The sequence below is a fragment of the Myotis davidii genome, unplaced genomic scaffold (assembly GCF_000327345.1).
Source record: "Myotis davidii unplaced genomic scaffold, ASM32734v1 scaffold803, whole genome shotgun sequence".
Taxonomy (NCBI): domain Eukaryota; kingdom Metazoa; phylum Chordata; class Mammalia; order Chiroptera; family Vespertilionidae; genus Myotis; species Myotis davidii.
In genome coordinates, this window is record NW_006295567.1 from 3,714,533 (window position 1) to 3,734,206 (window position 19,674).

The 19,674-nt window shown below is 37.4% G+C and overlaps 1 protein-coding gene across 1 annotated transcript in view; it reads right to left on the reverse strand.

The window, feature by feature from the left end:
- Positions 1–19,674, reverse strand: part of ADGRB3 (adhesion G protein-coupled receptor B3) — a 669,006-nt gene that overhangs the window by 30,229 nt on the left and 619,103 nt on the right. Inside the window, exons 24-27 of the mRNA XM_006770359.2 lie at positions 14,199–14,297; positions 13,715–13,886; positions 3,464–3,559; positions 852–891 (exon numbers count right to left, since the gene is read on the reverse strand). Of these exons, the coding sequence (XP_006770422.1) occupies positions 852–891; positions 3,464–3,559; positions 13,715–13,886; positions 14,199–14,297 (407 nt within the window). The remainder of the gene's footprint in view (positions 1–851; positions 892–3,463; positions 3,560–13,714; positions 13,887–14,198; positions 14,298–19,674) is intronic.

Below are 19,674 nucleotides of genomic sequence, written 5' to 3' on the forward strand. Positions count from 1 at the left end.
AGCATAAATTAAAATTATTTACAAATTGGACGTTACCAGGCACACCATGCCTGCCTGGGAAGATGCTCTGAGGAATGGATAGGGAACCATGGTTTGTTTAGCCTGGAGAAAAATGACTTAGATTGGGCTGAATGATACTTGCTTTCAAATATTGGGATATTTCGGTGAAGTAGCTATCCACTCTTGTTCTAGAGGCAACAATAAAGCTAACGAATAAAAGGTAAAGTCAGGTATATTTTTGTCCCAATATAAGGGAATATTTCAACAACTGGAGTCATCCAAAAATTAAAATGTGGATTCCTTTAAAACCCTCGAGTCGTCTACTCTTGGTGAGAGTTTAGCCACAGGCAGAAACAACCATCACAGACAGTGTCAATGAGACACCAATACTATAGGGCAGAGTGTGCTGCATGGTTTCTCTTGTTCCCTCTAAAAGTAAAACAACAATGGCTACGATACACATACACACAGGGTCGTTTGATCCTTAAACACCCACATTTCATAGGTGATGATACAGACTCAGAGAGACTAGACTGGCCTGACAACCAGTAATGGAATGGGAGGGCTTACATCTTCAAGTCGATGCTTTTCTGCTGTCATGGTGCTCCCAATTAACCATTTCTAGTTTCTCTCTCCTCTCTCTCTCATTCCCGTCCCACCCCCATGCTGCTATTACAATACAATATTTCTATTTGAAGGATTTTATTTATGAATAGAACTCTGAATATTCTGTTCTATTCACCACACAAACATGTGATGCACAAATCACAGCATTTTCTTTAAAATAAAAAATCCATGAAAATGATTTCACATCTCTAATGATTATAGTTTCAAAATCCAAATACTCTTACCTGACCGACAAGCAATGTCTACATCCTTTTCAAAGTCTGTCTGTAACAAAAAATAATGAGGCATAGAATCATCATTTAATAAAGACCTCAAATAACTTCCACTAACCAGATTACTGGAAGTATACAGATATCTGATTAGGCAGTACCAGGTTATTGTTTGTACAAAGGAATTTTCTTAAGGAATAATCAAATTGTTTTCAAGAGTATTTCCTAGAGACCAAATGTTGAATAAAATCAATGGAAACATGCCATACAATTTTGAGAAAGTAATACAATACCCATTGTCGTCTTCCAGGACAGAATTTTAAGGCAATTCCTTAAACTATAATAAAAGATTAAAATATGCACTATTATGAATACACTTTGATAAATGTCTTTGTTATTTGTATTTTTAAGCATTCACTTTGTATATATTGTTTGAAGTGTTGTATTTTATAGCACAGCTCTGTCAAACCCTTAATAGTCAAATCAGTCTCTTCTAATGATCCATTTTCACTCAAATGTGGCAAAAGACTTTTAGGCTTAGGAATTAAAATTGAAGAGGAAGCAATACTAATCTGGCCTACAAGCTCCTAGAGCAGTGATGGCGAACCTTTTGAGCTCGGCGTGTCAGCATTTTGAAAAACCCTAACTTAACTCTGGTGCCGTGTCACATATATAAATTTTTTGATATTTGCAACAATAGTATAAAAAAGATTTATATTTTTGATATTTATTTTATATATTTAAATGCCATTTAACAAAGAAAAATCAACCAAAAAAGAGTTCACGTGTTACTTCTGACACGCGTGTCATAGGTTCGCCATCACTGCCCTAGAGGTTACTTCCATCTTCATATTTTCCCCAAACTTTTATTTTAAACTAGAGACCTGGTGCACGAATTCGTGCACAGGTGGGGTCCCTTGCGGGGAAGGACCATGGGAGGTTGGCTGTGGGAGCACACTGACCACCAGGGGACAGATCCTGCATTGGACATCTGCCCACTGGTGCTCAATATGCATCATAGCGACTAGTCGTTAGAAACATCAATGAGAGACAAACATCGATCATCCGCCTCCTGCACACTCCCTACTGGGGATGTGCCCGCAACCCAGGCACATGCCCTTGACCGGAATCGAACCTGGGACCCTTCAGTCCGCAGGCTCCATCCACTGAGCCAAACCGGTTTCGGCAGATTCCCAGGTGATTCTAATGTGCAGCCAAGGTTGAGAACCACTGACATATATAGACTAGAGGCCCGGTGCACGAATTCGTGCATGGGTGGGGTCCCTCAGCTTGGCCAGCAATTGGGGCCAATCAGGGCCTTTTGGCCCAGTTCCGATTGGGGCTATGGGGGCAGCCAGCCAGGAGGAGGGACTGCAGGAGGTTGGCTGGCCATGGGAGGCTGGCTGTGGGAGCACACTGACCACCAGGGGGCAGCTCCTGAATTGAGCGTCTGCCCCCTGGTGGTCAGTGCATGTCATAGCTACTGGCTGGTCATCTAGTCATCTGATAGTAATGGTCACTTAGGCTTTTATATATATAGATAATGTTCATTTTTGTAATGGTAAAATTAGACCATCTTATCCAATATTTTAAATTCAAGATATTAGTATTTTATTTTTAATAAGGAATTAATTATTCCTTCTCAAGCTTTACTTAAATGTTACTAGTATATTTTTGACTATTTTTATGTTGCCTAATAAAAAAGATTAATAAATCAAAGAACTATATGATTTCATTCATATGTGGGATATAAAACAAAAAACAACAAGCTCATAGATACAAACAACATTCTGGTGGTTACCAGAGTGGGATGGGGAGTGAGGAGAGGACGCAGAGGGGGACAAGTATATGGTGATGGAAAAAGACTAGATTTTGGGTGGTGAACACACAACGGAATATACATGTTGTATTATAACGTTGTACACCTAAAACTTCTATAATGCTATTAACCAATGTTGCTCCAGTAAGTGTAATTTATATATTGTAAAATAAAATATTGTAAAATAACTCTTTTGATTTTAATGACATAGTTTAAAAGTTATCTCATTTCTAAAGTATACCAAAGTGGTTATATCTAAAGTACCCCTAATCCCCAAAATAGAGCTCATGTCCAGTAACTAACTGTTACTAGAAGCATGGCTACCCTTTAGTTTAGGGCAGTAGTTCTCACGTGAGCTTGCACATTGGAACCACCAGCGCCTGGGTCCAAACTCAGAGATTCTGACCTCATGGGTCTGGAGTGTGGATTCTAACGGATTCTAATGTGCACCCAAGGCTGAAAGCCACAACTTTAAGACTAGAAGTGCAGAACCATAGTTCTGACCTGAAACAAAGAAGACTCTTTGGACAAATTGTTATCCCTAATTCCGTGCAAGGATGAAAACACTCTCCGTTTCACAGAAGCCCTATGCTCAGTACACTACCGGGTCAGTAACAGATGCTGGACTCCCAGGCTATCCAGACAGAATAGTTATCTAGTATCAGAGTTCTACGTCTGATAATGCACTAAAGCCAAAGTCACTCAAAATGGGACATTGATGCTATTTTACTAATAAGAATACTGGTATTTGTTCATTTCCTAGAAATCATAACTCAATCAACAATCAGAAGGGAAAATAAAATCTCACCATGATTTGCGCATGCCCATTAGGAAAAGAGCTTGAAGAATCAGCATTGATTGGATCCTGACAGTTTCTCAGTCGGCATCTAAATGCATCCTGAACCTGTTCAGGCCAGAAATGACAGACGTTAATTTTCTTCTCTCTTAGAAATATGAGCAGATAATGTCTACATTGGCAATCAACTGAGAAAGCAGTTGTCACTGTTTTTATGTTACCCAATTTGTTTAATTCCTAATACAAATACTGATGTACCTCGACTTTGCTCTCTGCCAAGAAATTTACCACTTGCCATAATCTATAGAGGGAAGTGTTGGGAACTCCACAGCTATCAAAATGGCTGTGTCTGGCTCAACACCAGTAATTCTCACCTGAGGGCAGATTTATTTCCACTGTTACAAGCAATATGTGTGGTTTTCAAGGGGGATTTACTATTTGGTATGGCATAATCTATAATATCTCTAAACATTGTGAAAAATAAGATTACTCAATGATCTTCTGACAAATTGATTTTGGATTTTCCTTTTATGTTTCATGTAAGGGATCCTATTGGTGAGACTATTTCTAGTCTCCCTTCAAGTACTATATGCCCTGAAACAAAACACAGTAAGACAAAGAGATAACAAAAACAGATCTGTTTCTGGTTATCTTTAGAGGGCGGGAGGAGGGGGGGTGGGGGGCAGGTATTTGGTAAAGCCAAACTTTTATAATATCCGTTCATAATTGGATTCTGAGTAAAGAACAAACATATTACAAGGAAATTTGAAGAACATACCTTTCATTAAACACATGAATAAACATGAATAGATGAATAAGAAACACAGGACCCATATTTATTCTGATCACATGATGCCTCTACATCAGCGTGACCTTTCCACTTCCTGTGGCTCATTAGGCTCTTAACAAGCTATTGATAGACATTATCACAAGTAGCTTCTCATCCCAGTCAATGGCAGTCATTTTATTAATATTTTATTTTCCTGACTTCACATTATTGACATTCCTCTAGCTTATTATTATAATCTGTTTTATTATATTAAAAAACAAAGCATGGATGCAGTGGCATGTTCCCTATTTTGCTAGAGCACCGCTGTAGAGACTGCCAAGGTAAAACACACAATGATCTTTACTTGTGGAAAGCCCTGATATAAAACATCATGCCACTGATGTGTTGCGAGATGTGCATCGTGTATGTGTTGGGCAGGAAAAATTGAAGCCTGTTGTTTTCAGCTCCTCTCACCTGTATCATAAATCACTGGCAGTCTCTTTCCTAAACTGCAAGATTTCGAAAAGTGACATGGAGTCACCAGCATAGAGTCTTGGATAACCAGGTCATCATGAAACCTTAGTCCATTAGTATTTCTCCACTTCAGGCTCTCGTCCTGGCGATGAGACCACGATTGGGTGTACTAAGGAAGTGGGGTATGGACTCAGTGCTCTCTGACCGCTTTCTGATCTTTGATTCTAATATTTCTAAATCTGGGATTTCTTGGGGGCAGTTGCCTGATATGAGACATATTAAAATCAAAAATTGGTAATGAGTCTAGTGTCTATCCGATGATTACTGTTTCTCTTATGCAGAAATTTGCATTAGGAAAACCACTAAGAGAGTATATATGTTTTCAGAAAAAAATTCTAAGAAGCAATGTCAAAAAATAGGTCCCAGCTAACTTTTTGTTTGTGCTCTGAGAAACTGTTAAAGCAAATATATAAAGGAAGAAAATGTTGCCTTTTAAGAGCTGCTACATGAAGATTTTTTTTCAGATCTATTTCTGACAACTTGAATATATAAAATATAAAGGTGGCACTTGGTCATACCAAACGTTACTTTAACTGGTGCTCACTAACCACTCTATTTTCAGACCTTCAGCGTGTAGCTGTCAGAATATTTTTGTCTCACAGTGAAATATGCAAAAGCAACTTCTACAAGTTTCTCTCTAAAATCAATTTTCTGATAGGTTGAAGGAAATATAAAATTTTAAAAAATCCAATTTTTTCATAATAAACACTAAATCAGTTCCTAAAACTCCCCAAAATGACAATGGATTAAGGGCATTTCTACATGGGAGAATGATGTCAACTCCATGAATCAGTCAATGTTTGTTATTCAGAAGAAATTTAAAACAGAAATGCATAAAAACCCTCTAGTAAACTCAAGGTCATCTTAATCCTATAAAATAAAAGGCTAATATACAAATCGACCGTTGCTATGATGCGCACTGACCACCAGGCAGTAGATGCTCAACACAGAAGCTGTCCCCTGGTGGTCAGTGCACTCCCACAGGGGGAGCACTGGTCAGCCAGAAGCCCTGAGCTGGGCTCATGACTGGCGAGTGCAGCGGTGGTGGCGGGAGCCTCTCCCACCTCTGCGGTAGCACTAAGGAAGGTTAGGAACGGGCCTAAGACGTCATTCAGACATCCCCTAAGGACTCCCAGACTGTGAGAGGGCACAGTCCAGGCTGAGGGACTCCCCCCAGCTTCTAATGGTCATATAAATGCCAACATTTAAGTGTTAGATTTTCTGGCATTTTTAGTGCTTCTATTCTAATTCAGAAATATTTGCAGGAAAAATTCCATTTATTCCAAAGACTCCATTTTATTTTTTTTTAAATCTTAAAACTATATTCAGGTAATCTAGATGTATTGGCCTTAAATATTTGTCCAACACAGTCAGGGAAGAGTGATTAGACTAGGTTTCCCACTGCTATTTCCTTACCACAGAAAGGGCGTTTCAGGCAAGACACCTGGGAAGTGCATCTGCAGCTATTTGGGAGCATTTTGATAATTAATTGACTTTCCTATCAGGTAAACAGAGAGACATCTTCGGTGAGTCAATGTGAGTTGTACTAATGGAGAACAACTGACATTTTTTAAAAAGCAAGTCTACTAGAACCTTTTTTCCACACAAAAAGAAAGCACAGAAAACAAATAAGCAGACAGCGTCTAGATCTGACTTTTCCATCCTAAAATTAAAATCTTCAGGACCAAGACTCATATTTACAATGCTAGACAATAATAGTCTTGATGTCTTCCTTGCCTTGTCACTAACATTAAAGAAAAATAATCATTAGAAGATTCAAATATTATTTAAGCTGCAAGTATCTGTGGAGAGCAAGTCACTTATTTCAGGTAACAATTTATTTTAAAATTTATTTTTAGGTATTAAACTCATTATAACTCAGAGTTCTTGCAACGGCACTTTTCTTAAAACTTACGTTAGACTAGTAAATACAATTTTTAAATAGACCTGTCTCAAAGAATTATTTAACATAAATCATGGCACAGTTAAAATCCAGAGTTCAAAATTTCCCCTCTTTATAAAACTCCGCCCTAGGTCTTTCGCCTTAATTGCCAGCCAGGCAGAGGATTAAAAAGTCTCAGGGGAGTAGTAAAGAACAAACGTGTAAATAGCCTTAACATATTTAGGGGACTTTAAGGAACGGGTGTGGTGAAATGAAAACAAAACAAAGGCCTGAAACACCCTCAAAAATAAGGTGAGGTGAGAAGAGTAAGCTATCAAAGCTGTCTTGTGCAAGTATCTACCCGGAGCACCACCGAAGTTATCCGGACTACTACCTGCTGGGGGCTGTCCTACAAATTCCTGAAAAAGCTACCAACCCCTGTAGAGGAGATGGACTCCTGGATGGGGCAGGAGTCCAAAGAGGTTTGCAGGGCGTGTCTCGCTCCTCTCTCCCCCCACGGGGTGAGCTATTCGGTTCAGCTCCGCAGCAGCGAGCCCAGGGCTTCTCGGCTGTCCTCGCTCTGAGGCAGCTTGGCAGAGTGTCACTGTGACAGTCGGTGCCGGATTTAGAGGTGGTGGGAAGAGCATGGAGTGCTGTTTGGCAGCCTTGCCGTTTAGAGAAACATCACACGAAAGAGCTGCACGGTTTGAAATGGCTCCATATTTAGCACGGAGTAGCTCATACCCCAATTCTTCACCTTTTAACAAGACAGTTTTGCCTCCAGTTATTTTGAGGACCATTTTAAGACAAGGAAAGAAAGAAAGTTACGTTCTTGAAATAATTTGAGATTGTTAATGGAGGGAAACGGAGTTTCTTATGTGTTGTATAATTTTCCCCCCTGAATCTAATGTTGACGATTGTTTCTCTGGATTCATATTTGAACCAATGACTTGGTTCTTTGTCATCACGTTAAATTTCATGTAGATTGCTATAGATCCATTAGCTATAGATTGAGGGAACAATATGGACTTCAGTCCTAAATTTCAGTCTAATAGAAATATTGGAATCCTTTAACACCTAGAGGATCTTTCACTTAATCTCAAAATTGTAGCTCTTTACTTTTTGTATCACTTTTGGGGGTCAAGGTGACATTTCATATACATGATCTGAAAGATATAACAGCATTTGGGTAGCATGCAAGTGAGGAAAGAGGAACAGAAATGTTACCCGCCAGACACTACCGCCCTTGCCTTCACAGAAGATGTCTCATTTTAGCCTCATGCCATTCACTTCGAGCAAAAAATAAACACTTAATTGATAACCTCTCATTTCTTATATTTATTTCAAACCTTTATTCCAGACATACACAACTTCCCACCATTAGTTTAACAATGTTGCAAGGCAGGACCTAGGGGCCTGAAAGGAAAGGGAGGTGGGATTTGCCCGCCCCTATGGCCAGGTAGTCAGAGCAAGCCACGGTTGAATGCTACCTGGCAGACATGCCAGTCTGCCAATCTCTGCCACGAACTCTGTGTCTGTTTGTTCACAGACGCCCCTTTACTCATCTGATTATATGCTCTTGTTGAGCTCCTAAATCTCTGTATAGATTTAGAGAAACCAAACATGCAGATTAAGACGGATCCAAATTTTCACGATATAATTGCCGCATGCTCAAATCAGGAAAACCCAATCTGGAAGGAGAATAAGAATTTATATTCCCCTGCCTAAGACATGGGATGACTATTGCCCGAAGGGAGCTTGGTGATTTCTTGGGAAAGTATACAGGAGTAGAAGCACAGCAGTCTCGTGTATGTCAAGTCTGTGTTCCTAATTAAAGACAGTCTTTGTGCTCCCTGCACTCTGTTCTGATAAAATCCAGCTTTACTGTGGTAACTTTAGCCATTCTCCCATTTCCAGATGCACATCCTATTTTATTAAAAATAAAACAAAACAAAATCTTTAAACTTGTATTTCTTTTTGACTCTTGAATTCAGCCTGCCCATTCCCTTTAAATCCTTGTCCATACACAGCTTTCTTCTGAGCAAGCTGAAAAGGTTAGGATGAAGGCCATAGCCCTCCCATCTCTCACTCTTTAGAATAGATCGAACTTTCTTCATGACATCATTCACAGTGGCCTCTCACCATGGCAACTAAACACCCCAAACACGAAAGCTCTAAAATATCACTTAATCAATACTCAAATGTCATCAGTATTGTCTTTCTCTTAGTGCTGCAGGCAGAGCCACTTAAAAAAAATCACTCTGTGTCCAGAATCATATAAATCTCCTGGTTTATGCCTTTAGGTGGTCCAAGTAGTCCCAGAAAAGAATCAACTCTCTACTATTCACCATAAACTCCATCCTATGGAAACCATATGTCCAATAACCACTCTTCATCTTCCTCTAGTTGAAACGTCCACTTCCTTAATCTTCCAACGACATCCCCAATCACCCCCCCCCCAAATCCCCTCAGGACCCATGATATTTTGAAGTCTCCTATCAACTATGCCCTCATCTTCAAAGACCCACTGAAAGCCCTGCCTACCCCTCATTAAAGGGTAAACCCTCCCATTGCAGAGTCATCCCTATGTAAATAAACAGTCAGGCTTGGGCATTCCTACAGTTTCTCCAACTGAACTACAGTTTTTTGCAATACAACCTCTTTTAAAATTGCTATCTAGTTATTTCACCACTATTGGCTTCATTTACTTTTTTTTAAAAAAATGTTTTATTTGGGGAAAATATTGATTTTAAATAAGACAGGCAAGGATGCTCGTCTGTTTTATAATTCACTTGTCATGTATTTGTAAATTATTTTATCTATAGGGAAATAAAAGGCCAAATGGGAATTTTGGGGGGAAAAAAGGTAGAGGCAAGTGGGAGAAAGAGAGAAAGAAGGAAGATCTGTTCATGTTTATTTTAAGATTTGCTACAAGCTGTTTCATGGGCTTGGATGAAGACGGGGGCTTCACCTTGTGCAGCCTGGACCTCTTGCCAGTGCTGAGGGAGGAGCGACAGGAGCTTGGCCCTGCTACTGATGCTACACCACAGCCACAGGATCCCCAAAGACTGATACAACAAAATATCCACTTAAGCACTTTGCTTTTTCCCCTTCCATTTAGGGAAAGGGTTTAATGTAGTTTATTTTGTATCACAGTCCTGTTATATCCCCCCCACCCCCCGCCACACACACACACACACGCACTGAGCTGTAAGATTGTGTTAAAGCCAGGCGCAGCCAGAGACAGGACAGATGAGAAGAATGTGCAGGCGCCCAGAAAGTGGTTTCCTAGCAACAGTAACTAGTTCAAAGATTTCCTAACTCTTGTGTAGTTTGCATTTCCATAGCAATGTGGAGAATAGTAAATAGTAAGTGTCCTTATGTGCTTAATGCAAATGAACTCTAATCAAGAAATGACTGATCGATAAAGGAAAGCATCTGTATTTGTTCTATTAGATTCTGTCTCATTAGGTAGCATAAGAATCAGCCTGAGGTCTAGGCTTCGTTACTGAAAGTAAATAAATCAGATGGTTTAATTTTTTAAAAAAATTCTTATTGCCTCTTTGTTTTCTCTCTGTCAGAAGCATCTACCAAAGCAATTTAAAAGGAAAGGTGCTGCCTGGGCTGGCGTGGCTCAGTTGGTTGGAGCATTCGGTTTCTGGTCAGGGTACAACAGATGGGTCTCTCTCTCACATCAATGTCTCTGTTTCCTCTCTCCCCCTTCTCTCCTCTCTGAAATCAGTACAGCATACCCTTGGGTGAGGATTAAAAACAAACGAATACATAAAATAAAAGAGAAAGGTGCTCCAGAAGAAGAAACTGTATTTTCAAGTATACGCATTTTATGAAATGTAATTATTAAGATGTCAGCTCTGGAGGTCACACAAGTTGTTATGCAAATACTCAATTTGCTTTTTTTAAAAAAGTGGAATATAATTGAGTTCACAGTACAAGAGTGATTCCTGCCTTCCCTCCCGACTTGAAATAATTTTGGTTATAAAATTGGGCCCACTAAAAGCAAAGGCACTTTTAAAATAAATTAAGACCCATCTACATCACATTTGAAATGGCACAGTTATAGTATTTCATTTCTTTTCTCCTTCTTAAACTGCAAGACTATATTCCTCCCCTGTGTACACCCACCTCCTTCACAGGAAGATTGCAAAAGTAAATATGGGTAAAACCTTTTGAATTCTTATTGGAACAACCATTAAAGACTAACAACCACCAAATTATGTTAGTGTGTGTCAAAACTACATAGAAATATGCATATATGTTATTCACTCTACAAGTTGAAAAATATTTTCTATATTGCTTATACACTTTTAAGAAAGAAAAAGCCATGCAAACTATCTTGAATTACTATGAAGAAAAAAATTTAAAGTAAAAAAAATCAGTAGAAACAGTACTGTATGCCCAGGGTCTTCTACAGGATTATCAGGTACATTAATAGACAGGAGTCATTGCTCAATATGTTACAGGAAGGTAAGTATTTGGTCCACTTGCTTTGGTGTATTTTTGTGGACTGCTTTGCTCACAGGAAACATTGAGGATGTGGGAAGATGCAATGATTCTCCTAGGCTGAAGTTAGTGTTAGGGCAGTGTAATCACGGGTGATATGAGATAGACCCACTGCAAGTGTCAGGCCAAATACCTTCAGAAGGCCCTAAGACTTCTGTGAGCCCAATGAGATCTTGTCATGACGACGTCCTTGGAACTGACAGAATCTAAAGAGTGACATCCATTTGGTTTTTCAGTAACTACTTCCTCTGAGGAATTCTGAAGGAGACTTGCCTTATCACTGACATCTACTCTGTGTATTCACAGGAATGTCACAGGGTGCTTTTAGGGTCAATGTGAGATTATTGGATATGCAATTATTTATTTCATGTTGGAATGAAAGCAAGTTATGACACTCTGCTATTAACTTAGCAGCTATAAAATTAGTCAATTTGAACTAATTATTGTAAATGCAACAATGGGGCCAATAGCCATATTTTTATTCCCCATTAATATGGAAAACGTATTTACAGACACCTACTTTAGCAGAAGCATTTTTATATGACCTAATTTAATTATCCTTAAATCATGTTTTCACAGTTATTAGTCCAATTAGCAAGTATAAAAAAGTTGATGAAAATGAATTTTTGTGCCAAATACTTTTCTTCATGTAAGCAGCAAAAATTTGTTAATAAGCCATCAAAATACCTGTCACTTTAAAACCTAATATTTTAATAATAGCCTAAGGCTATCTAGAAAGCTTATTTCTGAAGAAAAAGAGAGACTGACTTAGAGATGGGACACTTTTTTTCCTTTTAACACCTAAAGTATTAATATCTTCTGAAAATTGCATGTAGAAATATCATGTGTCTTACTTAAAACCTATATTGTTCATCCTTAATCGTCAAACATGCATATCATGTGTCTACTCAGAACAATTTTGTTACATAAACATATTAGAGATAATATTAATACAAAGGACCTGTCTGCCAGTTATAATTGGAGAACAACAGAGCCCTAAATTATTCAATTTCCTTTTATTTTTTTAAAACTTTAAAAAATATGTTTTCAATGATTTTTTTAGAGAGGGAGGAAGGGAGAGGGAGAGAAAGATAGAAACATTGATGAGAAACATCAACATCAATCTGCTGCCTCCTGCATGCCCTCTATGGGGTCTGAAACCTGGGCATGTGCCCTGATCCGGAATCAAAACTGGTGACCTCTTGTTGCATGGGTCAATGCTCAACCACTTAGCCACAATGGCCAGGCCATACTTTTAATTTTAATGGTATAGACATTATGTCTTGACTATTGGGATCTACTACTTAGACAGCCATAAATTCAAACCTGGCCCAGGACAGTTATATAAGGAAAAATAGTATTAAAAGTAATATACACAAGTTTGTAATACCACCCACCCTTCTTCAAATCTCCTGGACTTATAATCCTTTCCGGTGAAGTTCCTCTGTTACTTCCTCTCAGATTCACTGTGAGGTAGAAATTAGCTAAATAAAATTTTAGCTATTTAATATTTCTTAAATATATTTTTATTGATTTCAGAGAGGAAAAGAGAGGGAGAGAGAACAACTCAAGGCTGAAACCAATCATTGTTCTGGATGGTTTTGGTGCAAGTTAGTGTCTCAACTTTGAAGGACCACTTCTTTCCCTCACAATAACCTCAATCACATCCTGGAGAAATGCTATAATTATTGATCTACAATTCTTGGGAACAATAACTGCCTACTAGGCTCTACGTGCACTTTTTTTTTTTGTATTTTCTGAGTATAAGCATCCACATCAAAATCATTCATCTTTAGTAACCTTATCCTCAACTTAGTATAGAAACCAAAGAACTGTCCATTAATATTTAACATTTCCATCTAAAAATAAATTAGTTAAGTATGAGGACTGGGGATATGCTGTATATAGATGCACAAGTTGGGGAATGGGTTGAAGAAATATTAATGCATTGTGTTTACAAACTATACCTTTTACAAATAGGACACCTTACTCTAATATCCACCAGTTTTTCTAATAGACTTATCTATACCTATGACTCCATCACAGCTTCTCTGGCATCTACCTTCGCTGGTTCTTGGCAGCTCTGGTTGTGTTTCCCATGCATCGTCACATCTGTTTCAACCCATCATTCTCAGAGTCCAAGGAGCCCTCTTGAATTTTGCCTCAAAACTTCACTTTTGGCTTTGACTCCCAAATGACTGTCTTTAGAGAAGACGAGCTTTAATCTGAAGATCAAGATACTAAAATAAAAGATGTTGCCTAACCAGCATGGCTCAGTGGTTGAGCGTCGACCTATGAACTGCGAGGTCATGGTTCCATTCCTGGTCAGGGCACACGCCTGGGTTGTGGGTTCAGTCCCCAGTGTGGGGCATGTAGGAGGCAGCTGATTAATGATTCTCTCTCATCACTAATGTTTCCATCTCTCTCTCCCTCTCCCTTCCTCTCTGAAATCAATAAAAATATATCTTAAAATAAATAAATAAATAAAAGATGTTTGTCAACAAGGAAAATACTCTTTTAAGCATCATTTATCTCTCACAAGGATTACATTTCTCACCTCTCTCCGAAGAATACAGTGGACCATGACGATCACAAAGCCTTGCAATGAATCAAATACGGCAAAAAGTATTTGGAACAATATGGAGCGTTTGTCCGTCATGGCCAGAACTGCAGACATCCACGTCAGAGCCAGCAGGGGCAACACCACACAGGAGCTCCAAAGAGATGCCCTGTTGAGACAGAGAAAGCCGCATCACACAGCTGCAGGTCACATGCCAGGCAATAACCAAACCCCCATTCCACAAAGCATTCTTTTATGTGGCACCAAGGCCATTAACTTGGAAACCACAAAGCAGATAAACATTTGATAGTTTTATTTTTTATAGACAATCCCACAATAGTTATAAAGGCAGTTGCCAATTATAAATATTTAAGTATGCTCTTAGCACTAATATTAGCAAATATTTTTTTTCCATCATAGCATTTTCTCACATGCACTGTAAAAGATTTGTAACAAGAAGATGTAAATGATTGGGACTAACATGGCGTTACTGGCGGTGGTGGCTGACAAAGCTGTTGTTGAAACTACTCCACACTTGGCACATTTGAGCGTCAAACCGCTATGAGGCTCACTCATCTGACTGCAAACAAACAGAACACCCACAAAAAGAACAAAATATTGAATTGTCACCAAAAAAATTGTTGCTGCTGTAAGTTAGCTTTTAAATACGATTTCATGCAGAAAAGTATATTTATCAAGAATGAATGTTCTAGGTTGTTTTAAAGGTGCATTTATACTACACATTATTTTTGTAACATTTACCTTTTAATATTTTGGGCCTTTGTTGCATGCGAAGCACATTTCCATCATTTACACCATAAATGGCTCTTGTGTCTACAGACCAAAGTTGCCCAATACATTGAGTTAAACATAAGTAGATGTTCGAATAGACATACAGTGAGAACCCTTTATTCAGACCCCTGGTAAACAAGTAAGGACTCCCAGCTTCAAATATTTTCACTGTCATTTGCAAAAGGCACATAATATCAATGAAAAGCTTTTGATATATAAATATGTATCTCAGAAGTCCAATATAGGAAGATATTTATTTTAGGTCTTTAGTCATGTGTGGAAAGAATAGCCTTTGTCTCAAAATATTTATATTTTGAAATGTCTTATAGCATCAATGTATTGTCTATACTTTAGGATATAGGGGCTGAATATAGGGGCTGATGAAATTTGATGACATATTAGTTGATCATAAAAAGCGTGATAGCGTTCTGCTCTAATAACTTGATAGCGTTCTGCTCTAATAACACACATTGAACATAATCATTAGATTTAAAAATATTATTTTATTAAGTTCAAAATACCCTTTCTGAGCATTTTGTCATAGGCACCATCTAATAGCATTTGTGTGGTCTCTTCTAGTCTAGAAAATTTTGCAGGTAAATTTGGATTCAGATAATTCAAGTTCAATCTACTATATCACAGAAGAAAGTCACTACATAGAAAAACTTTATACGTTCTTTGTTTTAGAAAAGAGTCCTTGAAAAATGAGTGGTTTATTAGAACATATTCCTCTCAGGAAAAAAAAACCAAAAAGATATTTCTTGAATCAAAATTCAAAATACTTTGAAATAATTTTCTGTGGTATATTTCTCTTATCCATCCCCATGTGGTGTTTATGTCTAAAATATAAGTTTGCCCAGTAGGTTTTTCTTCTTAATAATTTTATAGTGGACTTACATTACTTGTGTATAATAAAGGCAGAACAGAGAAAAATCCTAAGAGGCTCATAATTCAGAATGTCTGGTATCTTTTAAAGAAGTGCATTCATTTGTGAATAGTGCTTACATGGGATAATAAATCTGAAAGCTATTAAGTAAGTAAATTGATCTTTAGACCCCATGAGAAAAATCAAAGCTTTCAGAGTTAGATGTGGGGGTGGGGAATATAATACTAAATCATTCCCTTTACTGATTCAACCCAGAACATCCGTATCAGCCACATCTCTTTAAAGTTTTCAAAATAATAGGTAACCAATAGTCTTTCCACTGTGGTTCATGAGTGTCTCAATGGGTAGGCCAATATGTTTGAAATTACTCCCAAATGAGTACCTACATCAGTATTCTCCATAGCGGCTGAATATTATATGTATGTATCCAACTCCAAAACTCTAATGGGACCCAGGCATCAGTCTTTTTTTAAATTAAAAATATATTTTTTTCTTAATCCTCACCCACCCCAGGATATGTTTATTGATTTGAAGGAGAGGGAGAAGGAGGGAGGGAGGGAGGGAGCGAAGGAAGGAGAGAAACATCAATCAGTGAATCTGCAACCTAGGTATTTACCCTAACCAGGAATCAAACCTGCAACCTTTTTGGTGTACAGGATGATGCTCCAACTAACTGAGTCACCTGACCAGGGCAGCATCAACATCTTTTAAAGTTGCACAGATTATTCTGATGAACAAATAAGAATAAAAACCTCACACTTCAGAAGGAAAGCAGGGGAGACTGGGTGTGGGATGGCTGGGGGTAAGAGATCAACCAAAGAACTTGTATGCATGTAAGTATAACCAATGGACACAGACAATGCAGGGGTGAAGATATGGGCTAGGGGGTGGGGGCAGGCTGGGAGAAGACAATGGGGGGGGGGGGAGACATATGTAATACTTTAAACAATAAAGGATTAAAAATTAAAATTAAAAAAGCAAAATATAAAAAAGGATAAAAACCACTGCCCTATTTATTTGAGGGTCTTCAATCTTGTTACATCCCACTAGATTAATATTAAAAGGCATGCCTTAGTCATTTATTGTTTTCTTTATCACAGAAGATAGGCTATTTGGTGTTTGTGCTTCAAACATGATCATGGCTATCATTCTCAACTTTAAGGATGCCATGCCTCTATACTCTGAACTAAGATTGAAAATTTAAGATTACTAAAAATAATTTCAGTAAACAATATAAGTATTTTAGCCCTGATAAAAAGGGAATTTGAATAAGTATGGTCTTTTCTAAAAATTTATTTTAAGACAAGTATTTAAAATACTCATTTCTCTTTATTTGAGACTGGCTAAAAGGTCTACACATACTTTCCTTAGTCAGAGCTAACTGTTGAAACTATGCTTGACATTAAATGGTTGGACACCTTTAGAATACTATTATTAGATATGAATGGAGATGAAGACAGATAGATTTCCTAGAGAGATCTAATGTTTTTTCCTAGTTTGCATAGCCGCTATGGAGATTAATGTGTTATGAAGAACACATAGTCTAGATGCTAAATTGAGTGGCTGCAATGAAAAATAAAATCTCATTTCTTTGTTATAAGGGAAATTATGCATTTATCAAACAAAAGTGCAAACAATTAAAAGAACAACTGAATTTCCTGTAAGTTCTGGTAAAACCAGTATCTACTCAAGCACCAGAGTCTGAACATAATCATTGCACTGCTCTCTCGGGTTGTTCTGTCTAGTCCAGGGGCATCTTGAAGTCTCCAAGTTCTAGTTCCTTATGCAAATTTCTTTACCTTAGAAAAAATTTTTATCTTATTGGTTTATTAAGACTATAAAAAATTCCCTGGAAGAAAATATGCTTCTGCTCTTTGGAAAAGTCTTATGAGATTTGTATGAGGTCCTGGTACAGTAGTCCCCTTAATTTCAGGTAGGCAAGTAAAGCAGTTTAAAGTACATAGTAGATAAGGAAGTTACACTGCAGCAAAAAAAAAGAAAAAGAAAAAGAAAAAATGAAGTATTCTCTTTGAGCAGTTCTGAAAAGACACCTGTCATTTTATATTTTATCTTGCTTTCATTATTTCTATTTATTATTTTATATAAGATGTGTTGATATTTGAAATAAATACCCTTGGTAAATATATTTTATGTATTAGAAACATTTAATATAATTTGGATATTATAAAACTTGTAAGCTATTGTATTATTTATTACATAGTCATTCACTCATGTTTTATTTACTTTTACTTTTTAAAAATATATTTTTATTAATTTCAGAGAGGAAGGGAGAAGGAGAGATAGAAACATCAATGATGAGAATCATCAATTGGCTGCCTCCTGCACACCCCCTACTGGGGATTCAGCCCACAATTCAGGATGTGCCCTTGACCAGAATCAAACCTGGGACCCTTCGGTTTGCAGGCTGATGCTATCCACTGAGCAAAACCAGCTAGGACTGTTTTAAATACTTACTGGACATAAACTATATTCTTGGTGGTTTCTAATAACTGATCATAAAAAGAAGGGGACAAAGAAATAGAAAAAAATGGGAGGAGAAATTGATTCAAAATAAATGCTTAATATATATGTATATTCAAACAACCCAAAATGGTCAATATTTACAATTAGGAAGATCAATTGTTAAGTTAATCAATTAGCTGCCTGCTCAATGTTTCTTTAGTTAATTCTGATTATTTGTTCCTCATTGAAGTCTTTATTATTGCCCTCAGAGCTTTCTCTGTGAAGTAAAATTAGCTTCAAATACTCCTATGTTCTAAACAGTTCTTTGAATCACACTTTGGAACAGAGAACAACTGTCAATCTATGTATACTTAAACTAAAACAGCACTTCATATTACAGATGAAAACAATTTTAAACCTGGAGTCATTAATTTGTTAATAGTTTTTTTCTGCTGTGGACAGTAAGTAGTATTCTGCTTTTAATACCATTTCTATTTCTCCAGCCGTGGCTTTGCACCAGAAAAACACTGCTTGACTCAGTTTTATCAGGAAAACACATGTAAGTTCGTGATGTGACAATGTTGTCATTTCTCCTAAACCTATGTTATCCCTTACGAAGAACTATGTGAATCAAACCAGATATTGCATATAAAGTAATTAAATGAGGAAAATACTGACTGAAATTTAATATACTCTTACCATTATACTCATCCTAATGATCTCATCTTTTTCTTTTGTTTGGTTTATTATTTTATTTTTTCCATCACTATTTATCCCTGTATGTCCTCTTCCACCTTTATCTCTTTTTCTGGCCCCAATATCATGAATGGTGGGATCATGGAAGTGTGACTGATGTAACTCAGATGTTTGAAAACAACCTGCCCAGCTTGGCGTCCTCATGCCATTCGCCATAGCAGTAGCTACCATTTGTTGAGAGAGAGCTTCCTACTTGCTAGATACTCCAATGAATGCTTTATACACATTATATTCATATGCTCTAGTATGAGGCAAGGGCCACTTTATAGGTGAGAAGACTGTGGCAGGAAGCGTAGTAAGTAACATGCCCAAAGACACACAACTAGTAGATTGCAGAGCTAGAGCTAGGTACTGAACATGATTGTTGTTTTTTTACTTCAAAGTTTTATCCTAATCACTAACTTCCCTACCCCCGCAATTAAAAAATAATTATACAAGTTTATACCAGTAGTGGCAGAACTGAGTTCCTATACCCAGTACTCAGTATGATTGATTTATTCTTACACCATTAATCTAGACAGAAATAACTGGAGATGCAATTGCTCCAATTCCAACTGTGGCAGACTAACAAGAGTAATAATGTGAAAGCTCCAAGTTCAAATGGTATAGAAAGCTCAGTGTCTGTACAAGTTCAAGTCTGCCTATTTAAAGATGCCACGGAGACTCGTCTGAAGTGAACAAAACGTCTCTAAGAGGGAAGAGATTCCCCCTCAGAAAGGAATCTCTAATGGTGTTTTTATTACACCACTGAAGTTCTGATATCAGATTTTTATACTGAAAACCATTAAACCTATTCTTTTACTAGAGGGAAAATGCCTGAACTGTCTTATAAATCATCACACAGATTGTAAAAACACAAAGGACCTAAAATTCTCACCAGTTGTTCATCAAATACTATGACTATTAAATAATATCATGAATTATTAAAGAAATCAGAACAATTGCAGGGTAAATTTTGAATAAAGGTATAAATAGCAAGGCGAAAGCTATAAACTATAAAAGATACAAAAGGAAATTTAAAGTCATTCATATTTCATTTAGGCTTTTACAAATTTTTATG